We start from the raw sequence: 14127 nt of genomic DNA on the forward strand, positions 1-14127 counted from the left end.
TACTTGTTGTTTGCTTTGATGCCTTTGGCTATTTGTGCCTTAAAATCATATTGTGATGTCTTGTCTTCTATGTTTAACCTGTATGCATTTATGCTTCTTTGTTTTCTTCACTTGAAGATGATTTCAACTTCCAGAAAAAGTGGCTTTTGTTAGTCAGCTTCCTTTATCCTCCCTAACGTTTTGTGTCTTAACCTTTTCTTGATACACTGCCTTGACTCTGTAGGTTCATCATACACTTCCAACAATTCATTTCCCTACTGTCTGTGAAGATTTTACTTTTAGCTTTAAACAAACTTTTGGGTTTTTTTTTTTCTTAGGTATTTTGTCTTTTTATGTGGCTCATAACTGGCAGATGTTCTGCTTTCTGTGGGGATGTTGGATTTAAGGACAGAAGGATCACTAAGAGTGGGCTCTCAGCTGCAAGATGTAAAACTATCTTGCTTGACCAAGTAAAGAATTTCATATTTTTCTGTGGGCATCCCAGGCATCTGTGTATGATATTATCAAAAATTCAGCTTATGTGCCGTGTCATCCTGTTCCTTTTCTTTTTTTGTACTGAGTATTGGGATAATTGAAGACTTTCAGAGCTATTACATTTGTACCCATTTTTCAAAATACATCTCTTCCAACTCCATACTGCATCTCTGTGAACCCATAAAAGGTATTTTTATTCAGTGAGATTGTTTTATTGGTTCTAAGCTCTTTCCCTATCTATCCTTTCACATACTACAAATGGTGTCCTGAACTATGTGTTCCTTACGTATTTGTTTTCAAACAGGTAATTTTTAGGCTGTAATTTTATTATGAAAACCTTTTTACTTTGTTCAAAAGATGAGCTATTCATACCAGAAATTAGGAGAATAAGATCATAATGATACTTCTTAAAACTAACATTTTCATTACTAATTGCTTTCCTCTTTCATAAGGAACAATATGAATCTGTTGGGAATTTCCTGAAACTATGGTAATTCTGTAGGGTAGCCAGAAAAGGAATGAATTGCCTAATTATTTTACTAGTTCTCTTCTTTGTAATAAAAGATGTAATAAAAGAGGAAATATTCAAAAGCTATTAAAGTTAACTGCTGCTGCCACAGAATCATCTGTGAGAGAAAATGTGCAAATCTCAAGGGTTTCCAGTCCTTGAGTTCAAATTCTTTTTACCCCATGCTGGGTTCTTTTGTCTTTAGTACATAATAGCAAAAATAAGTGAATTATTTGACTATTCAGTGTACTGTCGGCTAGTATACTAGATTTTTTTTTTATGAACATCCCTGTATTTGAGCTGCGTTTACAATTTTGATGTAATCCTTTATTTATTTGAAAGTCCAGCCACATTCAGTTAGTGTAGCAAACTGTGTGTCTCAAGTGTGCAGAAAATCAAGCTTCAAGACAAGAAAAAAACCCAAATCCTGTATATATTGATTTGCATGTGCTAGGTTATCTTAAAAAAAAAAAAAGCCCATCTTGCTTTGTTAAATAACTTTTGAATCTCTTAGTAACTTGCTAATGACCAACCTTTTAATAGCTACTCGTGGCAATATTCAGATCTAGTGTCATAATTAATTCAGAAATTCAGGGATAATTGCAAATTATGGAGTTGGTTTTTGGATATGCTGCAGTGGCAGTCTATGTATGGATTGAAAAATAAGTCTTAAAAGGCGAGAAAAATCAAAAGAGAAAATTGTTCACCAGAATACTTTCTCTGTTGCAAGTAGGAAAAGAGAAAGGGAATAGATGCCTACTCTCTTAAACCGTTCTGGACAAGTGTAAAGCTAATGATTTATCCTGCTGGCTCTGTCTGTACCCAGTGCCTGGGATGATGTGTATTCTCACAGCTCTGGAAGGACAACTAGTTCAGAGGTGTATAGATAGGGAACTGATGAACTCTATGAATGAAATGCTGGAGAAGACTACAGATGTCTAGGCATGAAGGTGGACTGCACAGGAAGTGGTGTGTGTCATTGCTGTGCACATATGTCCGTGTGTGCACTGACACCTCTGCAGCTCTTGCTGACATCTTGGCACATTGCCCAATGGGACACAGATCTAATCAGATAAGAAAGGGACACTAGAAGCTGGAAATGTTGTCAGAACTGAAAAAGGCTTTCTTAGTGCTTCAATGTCTAGGACATTTTTAGAAGTTTCACATTTGGAGACCATGTTGTTCAATTTTCTTTGCTTTTCACATCTTTAAACCATACAAATATATGTGCAGTTAAGCATCTTCCATCTGCAACAAGTCTGTGTTTCTCTTTTCAGAACAGAATTACAGATATGTACAGTAAAGTCAAGGTAAAAAACATTGGGTCACTGTTCTGTCCCATACATTAAATATGCTGAAAAGGTAAAGTCACGCTTCAAAAACTGCTACTGTAAATGGAATTACCCTTTTCCACTTACACATATTAAAGCTTTATGCTTGGACAACTGAGATGTAAATGAGAATTACAAGCTCAGTGTAAGTCTGAAGAGTTAGGGTCTGTTGCTAAACTTCAGCTCTACTTCTCTGACTCTCCTTGGAGAAGGCCTACCATCTCTGAGGATTTGTTTTGCTCTCACACTGAGCTTTACCGATAGTAACAGTAGGCCCTAAAGCAGGTCAAAGTTAGTAAGGTAGAAAGTCAGTTTATCTTACATCCTCCTTAAATTGCTGCTTCCAAGGGTGGAGAAGCAAAACTATGACATTAGAAAGCTCATAGTAGTTCTAATCCTGTCCTAACACTCCAAAATTTTTACTTACATTTATTGCTTTATGGGCAGTAGTGGTTTGCATGGAAGGAAGTGGAAAAGCACAGCAATCATTGTGGGTGATAAACCATTGGGAGTGTTGGCAAGGGATGCATAAACTAGTGAGAAGGGGAAGAAAAGAGTTAGCTTAAAGACTAAAGCTGATCTAAAAACAGAAGAAAAAATGGGATCAAAAAAAGGACCAAACCATCTGTAATAGGAAAATGGAGATAATTTTAAAAACTTTGGTGATTATGCTGGAAAAGAGATAATGCAATTTCCCTGGGAACAGAGGTCCAGGTGGTTGGGCAGTGTGCCTTCAGAGAGCAAGGATTGCCTGTAACTCACAGAGAAACAGGGCAGTATGCCTGGAGAGCTAAAACATGCAATAGAATGCAGTTGTCACTGTGTTTGTATCAGGATCCTAAACACAGAAAATAAAACAGGGTCTTATTTCTGTAGAAGCTGTTAAAGGCTTAAAAGGGACCTCTTTGAAGTAATCTTACATGAAAATGAAGGAACAGTTTATTTTTAAACACTGTAATCAGCCAAACTAGTTTTTTATCCCATAAATAATCCGTATGCATAATAGCCTAGATGCCATTCTGATCTCTTGTAAAGAAGCATGGGATTGCTACAACAGTCAGATCAGGTGAAGGAATAAGCTAGAGAAATTCAGGCTGATAAAATATAAGCATTTACACTGAGTGAAACATATCTGTATGTAATCATCATGATCAGAAAGATTGGTAGCCTCTGATCTAATCAATTGCATTGGTATAAAGACTTGAAAAAATACTCACAACGCATCAGTTCTAGGATCAGGGAAAAATAGCTTAAAAGAGACCTCTGGAGGTGTCCTTCAAGCAAGTGTAGCTTCAGTGTTACATCAGATGTGAAGATGACTTTTGGAATCTCCAAGAATGGAGATTCTAGATGCACAGCCTGTTCCAGTGTTCTGCTACGCTTGATGTGTTGTTTGGTTTTGGATTTGGGTTTGTTTGGGTTTGGTTTTTGGTTTTTTAATTATTTTTGTTGTTTGTGTTTGTTCTTTTACCTTATGTTCAGTTAGAATTTACTTCATTGCAGCTTGCCACTGTTGCTGTGTCTGCTTGCTGGATATGTCTGGCAAGAGCCTGGTGCTGTGTTCACTGTAATCCCCTTGAAGAAGTAAAAGTCTGTGACAGCCACACTACAGGCTGGGAGCAAAGTGTTTGGAAAGCAGCCCAGCAGAAAAGGATTTGGGGGTGTTGATTGATGGCAACTCAATATGAGCCAGCTGTGCCCAGGTGGCCAAGAAAGCCAATGGCATCCTGGCCTGTATCAGCAATGGTGTGGCCAGCAGGACCAGGGCAGGGATTGTTTCCATGTACTCAGCACTGGTGAGGATACACCTCAAATCCTGTACTCAGTTCTTGGCCACTCCCTGCAAGAAAGACATCGAGGGGCTGTAGCATGTCCAGAGGAGGGCAGCAGAGCTGTTGAAGGATCTGGAGGGTCGGTTGTATAAGGAGTGGCTGAGGGAGCTGAGGTTGTTTAGCCTGGAGAAGAGGAGGCTCAGGGTGACCTTGGTGCTCTCTTCAACTGCCTGAAAGGAGGGTATAGCAAGGTGGGAGTCAATCTCTTCTTCCAGGCAGCCAGTGAGAGGATGGGCACAACAGTCTCAAACTGTGCCAGAGGAGGTTCAGGTTGGGCTTCAGGAAGAATTTTTTCACTGATAGAGTGGTTAAGCATTGGAACAGTCATCCCTGGAAGCATTTGAGAAATGACTGGATGTGCTGGATGTGTCACTTTGTGCTATGTCTAGCTGACATCGTAGTGTTTGGTCAAAGGTTGGACTTTTAATCTTGGAGGTCTTTTCCAACCTTAGTGATTCTGTGAAATATGTCCTCCCTAGACCATCTCTTCTCCATGCTAAACAAACCAAATTCTTTCACTTTCTGCCTGTATAATGTGTGTTTTAATCTTCTCACCATCTTTTTGGCCCTCTGGTGGTCTTGCTTCAAAATGTTGTCATATCTTGTCCTGGTGGCCCAAAACTGACCACTGTACTTGAGATGCAGCTTAAGGAGTACCAAATAAAAGGGAATAATTACTTCAGTCATTTCCTTGTTCTACTGGTGTGTCTCTTGTTAGTGAAGTGCAATGAGTGGTTGGCCATTGTCACCATAGGAATGCACTGCTGAGTCATAACTTTGTGTCCACCACACCCCCAGATCTTTTTGGGGAGATGCTGTACTGTTGCATGGGATTCCATCCTCTGTGCAGAACTGTTTGTTTTTCTTTCATGAACTTCATGATGCTTTTGTTGGCCTACTCTTCCAACTTGTCAAAGTTCCTCTGAATGGCAGTCCTGCCCTCCAGTGTGTGAATTGCTTCCTTCAGGCTGGTTACCTAGAAACTTTATTTGCACACAGGCGTAGTCGTCTCTCCATTAAGATTCTGCAAGAATGTACATACCCACCACTGAGTTTCTGGATTTTCTGCCTCTGCTTGTCTGATTACCTTTTTGTGAGCTTTTTGCATCACCCCCATTTATTGAGTATAACAGAAGAATGAAACAATCCAGTGAAAAAGGATAAGAACAGAACAAGTGAAAACTCAATCCAACAATGGGCAGTGTAGAGAAAGTGGAAGGTATTGATTGGTACATTCTGAAGCCCGGTTTTGAAGCTTTTGAACAACATTTTGTGTTAGATGGATAGGGGTATTGCTAGTGGTGTTTTTCCCTGTTTGAAAGCATGAAGACACTCTGTTTTCCTTCTGTTTACAGAATGGGCTGTCAGGTCTGGTTTGTGTCTGATTCTATCTGTCCCTAGATTTCTGCCAAGTTAAACTTGTGTAGGTTTTGCTATTTTCCTTAGGAAGTATGTGCCCCAATTTTTGCTATTCATGTGTGTTTGGTACAATAGATTAAGAACAGTTTGTTACCAACATCACTTTGAGTAGTGGCATTCACTTGGAGTTTATTGATGTGCAGTATATAGAATTGTGCATGATGCCATAGGATGTGCCTCAGAATATACACATACTACCTGTGATATTAATAGAGGTGCAGTTTTTCTTGTTTAACAGGTTACAAAAAGATAGAGCCAATGTTTACATTTTTACAGTCTGTGTACTTTTGAAGTTCTGTGGTTTCTAACATACTGCTTTGAAAGACTTCAATCCCAGAAATTATTTATTTGTTTGTGTAGCTGTAATTAGGCTTCCTGTATTCATCTCACCAGGGATTCCCAACCTGGATTATCAGTGATGTTATTTGTCTGTATTTGAAGACTCAAATGATCACCAGTGTCCCAACCAGGTTTTGTATAGCATATTTGCAGTCAAAAAATAAACACTTCCTCTTTTAGTGTAATGACCTAAAGATTCTTAGGAATCCAATAATTTTGCAAGCCCCTTCTGCCTAAATTTAGATTGTTATTTCAGGGATTTTTTATCAGTTGCTTTTTACAGTCACTACCGATTTTGCTGTGTCTTTTGCTCAGCATTGATATACATCTATCTCAGTGTGAAAGGATTGAAGGATTACTTTTAAGACTGTAAAGGACGAAGTAAAATGATATCAACTCCAAATACCAACCAAATTTCTTTTGACCTATTGTACCCTTCCCAACATTCAAATGGGTCAATACAGATGACCCTGCAGAAGTAAAGCATAAAAAATAATGAAATATCCTCTGGTTTGATGTGCACTGAACTCAGGATTCCTAACTTGTCCAAAGGCTGTGAAGGTTTCCATTATGCTTGTTCAGTTTCTGGACCACTGTGAAATGTTATGACCTGACTCAAGTCTTATTTAGTGCCTGAAGCTTTGGTGGCTGCAGAGGATAGATAAAACACAAAACTCATGCTGAGAAAGAAAGTACATTGAATTGCCGTCAGTGGAATAACGAGTATTTTTTACAAAAAAAAAAACCAACCCTCCCATGGCAGTGGACAAATGTCATTATTTAAACATAAATTGCTTCAGGCCCTAGAGGAGAAATACTTTGTATCATTTCAAAACAATTCGATAAGGTTCTCATTAAGTTTCTCCCTTTCCAGGTTGCTCTCTTGAGTGATTTCTCTGGAATACTCTGATCATTATCTCTAGTCTCTGGTAGCTTCCCAGTCCCACACCCCTCCTGGTGCCAAGAGCTAGGGACTGCCAGGCTGGTCATTGCACTTTGTTTGCTTGGGCACATGCTTTGGCATTGTTGCCCTTTGTAGCACAGTTCTTGAGGCTGCTCTTGACGTGTTATTATGTAAATTAATTTTGATGTTGCATTGTAGTTTCTGCTGTTCTTCATTCTGCAATTGTCTTGACAACAGATTTGCATAATCAGTGAGTAGGAATTTTCTTTTAATTTTGATGTTCTGATTAGCTTGATTCAGGTAAATAAGGGAAAGTTGTGAAGATAACCCAGTGTGGCATGAACTGGTGAAAATGATTGTAAACACAACAAATAAGACAAATGATGGAGTCAGGTTCAGTGATTATTTTTATAAAATGTAAGCAAATGCTGTTTCTGGTTTCTGTCTTCTTGCACTGTGACAGCTGCTTGAAATCTAAACATATGGATTTATTCAAATATTAGTCACTCTTACTGCTTCCCAGACAAAGACAAGGAAGCTTATTAATTTGTTTACTGTCAGGGTTTCTTGGTATGGAGAGAAAGCAGATTCACAAATCTCACTTGAAATCTTCTTTCCTTTTTTCATTCTGAAGGCAACCCTGTGGACCTGCACCTTTTTCATGGCTTGAGGGAATACCAAACACAGTTGCTGATTAAATTTAATGTAGAGGATAATTCTTGAAGTAATAATTGTTTAGCTCTTCACGTATCTCATCTCCCCACCTTTTGTCTCCTTCCTTTCATTTTTAGCTTCTGATGGCACCTGACAGAAGATAGTAAAGTAAGAAATAGTAGCAATTAAAAAGCTTGTAATGAAGTTACTGTTCATGTTTTCTAGCCATTTTGGTGCATTAAAAACCCAAGATTATTTCTTCCTTTCTTTCTTAAGTGATGCAGCACGTCTGTTATTCCTGCTTGAGGAATAACGTAGGTACAACTGCCCTTTTCTAGTCATCTCTGCAAGGCAGGACTTAAATAATGTGGGCAGTGAAACCAGAAAACATTAATTTCTACATCTTAAGAAGAGCAGATTTTCCTCAATAAGGAACCAGAGAGAGAGAGAGAATAAGAAAAACTCCTTAAACCAATCAGTTTGGGCATTTGCTGGAGTAGCACTTAGTGTAATAGGACTAAAAGAGATTTGGTGGAGGATGAGTCATGAGCTGTGTTAGGAAATGAAAGAAAGATAGAAGGCAGAAGAGAACAGAAAGGGGTAAGTGGGAAAGAAAAACAAATGACAGAGTGAAGAGTAGAGAAGTGTATTTTGGAGACTAGAATCATGAGAAAAAAATGTTCTGTGGACAAATAATGAAAAAAAGGGCAATAGTTGAGAAAATGCAGAAGTTTCTGGAAAAGTTGTCAACCAGAGCAATTAACTGAAGGGATACAAAGCATAGGAAAAACATGAGAAGATACACAATCCAGACAGTTGAAGAAAAAAAGAAGACAAAATAATATTTACTTTTAAAGTATTTCAGTAAAATAGGTTTGGGGCATTTCTGTATTTAGTTGGCTTGGGGATAGCATGGACAAAAGGGAGGAACTGGAGAAACTTTGTTTAGAAACTTACTAGACTAAGAGCACAATGAGCTGCACTTGTTTGTCTTGGAAAAGGCAAGTGGACAGCATAGAGAGTCAGGAGCACTTGTTCCTGAGTTCTTGGTTCTTACATTCTCTTAGCAGCATTATGTAGACAGCTGCATCTTCTTACTGGCCAGGTAAGAGAAGTGCCTGTGCTAAGCCACAGCAAAGAGCACATCTGACGTGCCTCACCAGTGAACTGACTGGATGAAAAGCTGTGCTAAGCACCAAAATGTGCATTGTCGTGATAGAATCGAGTAACAAAAAATGTAGTGGAGCAGAACAGCTGTTAAAATTGCTTTTATTTTGAAAGTAAACACAATGCTTAGTTTGATTTTCTTTGGTGCTTTATACTATCAGAAGTTCTCCAGGCTTGCATGCTTTGATATAAGGATGCTGGCATAGCAAATACTGTACCACTTTGATTCTTCATTCTTCAACATTATAGTAATATTTCTGTTACAATCCTTTCTGCATTAAGGGTTTTATTCTATGCAAACAAGACCAGGATTTGAATAAAAACTCTTGGAAAGCCGATCAACAGTCTCTTCAGCTTTTCAGGCAATTGATTCTCGTAGGTGAGAGACGTGCTCTCTGTGAAGGAGGCATATATATGAAATGGGTGATTATTGTTGGGTGATTTTTAATAATCCTATTTTCAAACAACAGTGAAAAAGATGTTTCTGCACACTAAAAAATGTGCAGAGAATATTATTAACTATTGATTACTATAGCACTGTTGACATTTAATGAGCAGTGGTGTTTTGGTCTTTACATCAGTCTGACTTTCAGCGGTATTCTTGTACTCTATATAGATTTTTTTGGAATAATAAATTCACATTTAAGCAGGCTTTGTCATATAGTCAGTGGCCTTTAAGTATGCACTGGATATTTCATGCTGTATATGACCTGTGTGGACATCCCCCTTTACTCATAGTGCAGGACAGAAGTTATTCCATGTCAACAGCGAGAGAAGTAAAGCAGAGTGATCCAGCTGGATTAAGCAGAATGACCACCAGCCACCTACTTCTTACCTTTCAGTTACGATTTGCCTCATTTCAGAGATTTGAAAAGTTTAATGCCTTCCTTTACCCTTGACTTCTTGGCCTGAGGTTTTAGGTAGGACATAGAATGAACACTTATGAATCCTACTCTACTTCTACCATTTCTTCTTCTCTCTCAAGTCATTCAATGAAACTTGTTGGACATAAGTTGTAACTCCAGTAATTTCCAGTGCTGTTCTGCCAGGCTGGGGAGTTATTCAAAGGACTCCCTCCCATACCTCTGCAGTACAGGGAGGTAATTTGTGTGGATAAGGGAATTATTTAAGACATGGATTCTCAAAATATTTCTCCTTCAGCCTTCAACAAAACCTAAATAAAAGGGGCAGGAAAGATGTTTTTGTTTATCTGTGAGAATGACATACTGTAACTATGACTAAAATGAAAGGGCAGCAACACTTGATAAATTTACAATAACCATAACTCCCCAAAAGTATTTAATTTTTTTATTTGATAAAACTAGTGCCACAATATGGGGATCCGGATGTAGCCCTTTAGGAAATGGTGGGGATTTTACTTACATTGCTTTTAGGTTTTTTTTAATAAAAAAAGAATCTTTTGTGTATAAAAACAAAACCACTTTATAAGTACCTTAATAAGCTCTGTGGATAATTCTTGCCTGGTAGGACTGGCTTGGTTTCCTTGACAGAATAAAAGAAATTACATTAAATTAGTGGTAGGAATTTTAGCACAGCTTTTGTCCAAACCTACTTTTGTTTCCCTTCTGCACATCATTAAATGCAGAAATTAGGCTGTGCTCAGTCCAGAACAACATACCTTCAATTCAATTTATTTCACTGGTGTATACCGTGGTGGTCATCTTTTTAAGTCTTTTGTCGCCACAGGATTATCCACAGGACTTTGCATGTTTTTTCTAGTAACAGAAATTGTACTTATCTGTGATCATACTTAGGTCAGCTTGCTAAAATCTCTGTGTTACTGAGAGATCTGTGCGAACCCTGTAGGCCTAAATTATTTAATGTATTTGTAAATTACATTCCTGATAAACAGTCTCATTCTATAACATACATCATTACAGTAAATGAAGGAGCAAGTAGGTATAACCACAAAAATTTGAACTGTGAATGTGTTAAAAGGAAAAAAATCTTCCATATAAGGTGTTATGCTAATAGTTCTTGAATAAATTACATTTTTATGTGCTGAAATTCCTTCTTAATCTCAAGAGAAGTTAAAGCAAATGGTTTAACTTTTTTCAGGAACTGCAGTTTGAGAGACTGACTCGAGAACTTGAGGCTGAACGTCAGATTGTAGCGAGCCAGCTGGAGAGATGTAAGCTTGGATCAGAAACTGGAAGCATGAGCAGCATTAGGTAATGTACAAATTGTTGGTATCTTTATAATTAGTAAATATTGTTGCTGTTATGAATTGTAACCAAGAACAAGTTTGGTTATGTTTTTGTAAAAAAAAATATACAAAGGGGAGTATGAGATTTTAGTAGTTAGAAAATTTGCATTTTGACCTGCTTTATAAAAAGAAAATTTAATGCAATTTTGTATCTTGTTTGTCCAGTAACAAAATAGTAGTAACGTTTGGAATTCATTGCTTTTCTGGAGTCTGAATGGGCTATCAGCAGCCTGTTTCCACCACCAATACAGCTGTAATTTTCAGCTGAAGATTTTTAGCTTCATAGTTGCTGAGATGTATTGATAAGTTTTGTGAACCTATTTAAACATAATTTTATCATTCAAGGTATTAAAAGCTTTAATGAATTATGTAAAGCTGCTGACCTCTCATCAAAATGTAATGAGAAGTTGTAAGTCACTCTCCTTGTTTAAACAGTGGTTTACTTTAAGAAATTGTTCTGTTACATTGTTTGGAGGATGAGAAGTTTATTTAAGAAATTGTATCAAAAGGACAGTGATATCTTGGTGAATTTAGTGGCAGTAAAGGCTTTGCATTTTTGAGCTTTTTGATATGTGTGTTTGTTTTCTCAGTGAACCTAATAAATGGAAGATGATAGTACTTGGGTTTCAAGGATTGAGAAAAAATAAGTTGTATAGGCATGTGTTCTGTATTTATCAGTGGAAATATAAATAGATAATAATATGCCAGGCTTATTGCCAAGTTTTGTGGGGTAATAGCAAAAATACAAAAAGTATCGATCACTACTGGGAGAAACTTTCTCACTTTAAGCAATTCAAAGTATGCTTCAATCAAATAAATTACTGTTTTTCATTATAAGTAGGAAATAATTATTCAGTGGAATACCAAAGATATAACAAAAATACTGAATGCAAGTTCAATTAAAATGGCAGAAGTCAGAAAAACCTTTCACTAATCCAGAAGAAGCTGTACATGAAGTTGACTTAAATATAAACATTCTTAATAAATCAGGTGAGAATTAATTCCATAAGATAAAATCTTATTTTATATAATGTTTGTCACCATCTAGACTCATTAACGTTAGAGAAAGTATGTTACTTAAAATTATTTAAGCATGGAATAGGTAGTACTTGGCAATGCAGTAGAGTATTATATTTGCATGTCAAGTGTACTTCCCTAACACTTTAAATTTTATGTATGGTATGACTGAATGTCAAGAAAGTTATCTGAAATATGTTTGAGTAATACTGATGTATGTTTAAATAATGCTGTTATTTTAGGATTGTTCCAGCCAGTGATACGACGGTGGGGAAATTTCTTGTGCCCGAAATGTTTCCTTGGTGAACTTTTTTCTCATTGATAACGCCATACTTTTGAGTTATCAGTGATATCGAGGTCTGACTGAGTGAGTTCTGAGACTCAACTTATTCAAGAAGTTCAATAATTGGACTGCCAGTCTGTCTGTGGAATAAAGCAGAATCTAGAATAATGGAAGAGATTTTATGCAGATTTTTGACATCTGTAATGTGCTCTAGAAATGTTTTACATAAGACCAGTCAATTTCTAGCATTTCGACTAAAAAGATTCTAAGAAATACTTGAAATACTGTTTTTCAGAAGATAACATTGAAAGCTTATGGTTAGATAGCTGTCCTTAGACTTGGCAAGTGATGTAAAGAGGAAATCAGTAATAATCTTGTGTTAGGTTGTTGTTTATCCCATATGTATTAAATGAGTATTTTAATTTTCTGTCCTAAAAATTCTAAGTCATTGTTGGAGGGGCTTAGAAATAATATAAACACTAAGTGAAGTCAAATAGTGAAGTCTGTCTGCTGTGCTGACTTTCCAGTGCTCATCCAGATTTGAGAATGTTGCTTTGGCATTGTATTGTTTGACATATCTTTGATCTGTAGTCAATTTTTTAGGGGACTGGGGACTGTATTCAATAGGAATTTCACTAAAAAGGACTTGAATACATTCTTTTGAGGAACAGGTACTTGGCTGTGAACCAAAGACAGTATCAGTGGCTTCTTATAAAACTGAATAAAATGCTTAGACCATGAAATAGGACAAAACTTGCGAACTCTTCCCCAGTGTTTCCCTGTTGGCAGACTCTGAGCAGTTCATTACTCAGCCTGCTGAGTATTAAAATTTCATTATATATTCCATAAGGAGACAGGTCATATTCTATACTGCTCCATTCCTTTGGCTTAGGGGTTTGTTCCTTCTGGGGCAGATCTGTCAGTCTGTCATTCCCTTTAGTGTGTGGGGGGGCAATTAGATGCCAGCATATCTTTACAGCTCCTCAGTCTCTGATAATTTTAAGCACATATTAAAGAAGTGTATTGTATTTACTTGTTAGCAAATCCTTAAAACTTTGAAGTTTCTGTTTCATATTCTTTATAATTGTTTCATTGTTTTATGTGGCCAGTTTGTTTGCTTTTTTGTTGGGTTTTTTCTGCCTTAGTGTTTAAACTGAAGAGTGTAGCTCAAGCCTAGCCTACTCTTTTTCTTTGAACACAGCATTTGCAAATTGGTCAGGCAATAGATTCTCAACTGAATTTCTACTCACTACTGAAATTGGTAGGGGTGATGTGCCATTTGTCATTGAGAGTCTCTTGAATAGACTGGCATTTGTGCATGAGTGCCTGAAGCAATATGCTGAAGTTTCTGTGTCTTACAAGTAGCAAAAATATAGTCTAATAAAGCAAATAATATGGGAGGCATACCTGCTTTGTATATGCCTTCTTCAGTAGAGTTCTCTTTCTTAGAAATGCATGTCATTCACACTTTATTACAGCAAGTCTAATGGATAAACCTGTAAGATCCTTCACTTCAAGAACATGGAAGAAATAGCTGGAATGCACTGTGACATAGGTAGACAGCTGCTGCTGCGTTGGTCAAGTAAATAAAATTGCGATTACAGTTTTTCTGTGCAGTTGTCAGTGTCAGGTCTAATTTAGGCTACTTATTGTGAAAGGATGTATAACAGTCTTTGTAGATATTTAATATTAAGGATTGACAAATCTAGTAGCCTTGTAGAGATGAGGCTCCCACAACCTAGACCTGCAGAGACTGGAGAAATGGGCTGAATGGAACCTTACCAAGTTGAAATTTGTAAATTACTTGCACATGCAAATTCATGCATCTGGGATGGAGTAACCAAAACTGCCAGGGATAGAAAACAGCCTTGCAGAAAAAGACCTTCAGGACCTCAGAGGTCTTTTCCAATCTCTAAGAGATTCTGTGACCTCTTTTCGACAAACTAAGGATGAGTCAGCAGTGTGTCCTTGC

The 14127-nt window shown here is 37.2% G+C and overlaps 1 protein-coding gene across 5 annotated transcripts in view; it reads left to right on the forward strand.

Annotated features, from left to right (window-relative positions):
* Positions 1-14127, forward strand: part of CTNND2 (catenin delta 2) — a 638189-nt gene that overhangs the window by 231698 nt on the left and 392364 nt on the right. For all 5 annotated transcript variants that reach the window (XM_085052133.1, XM_085052132.1, XM_085052134.1 and 2 more), the window contains one exon: positions 10708-10820. In XM_085052133.1, coding sequence (XP_084908259.1) covers positions 10708-10820 — 113 coding nt within the window. The remainder of the gene's footprint in view (positions 1-10707; positions 10821-14127) is intronic.

Source organism: Lichenostomus cassidix, chromosome 2, assembly GCF_008360975.1.
Source record: "Lichenostomus cassidix isolate B80296 chromosome 2, HeHo_3.0, whole genome shotgun sequence".
Taxonomy (NCBI): domain Eukaryota; kingdom Metazoa; phylum Chordata; class Aves; order Passeriformes; family Meliphagidae; genus Lichenostomus; species Lichenostomus cassidix.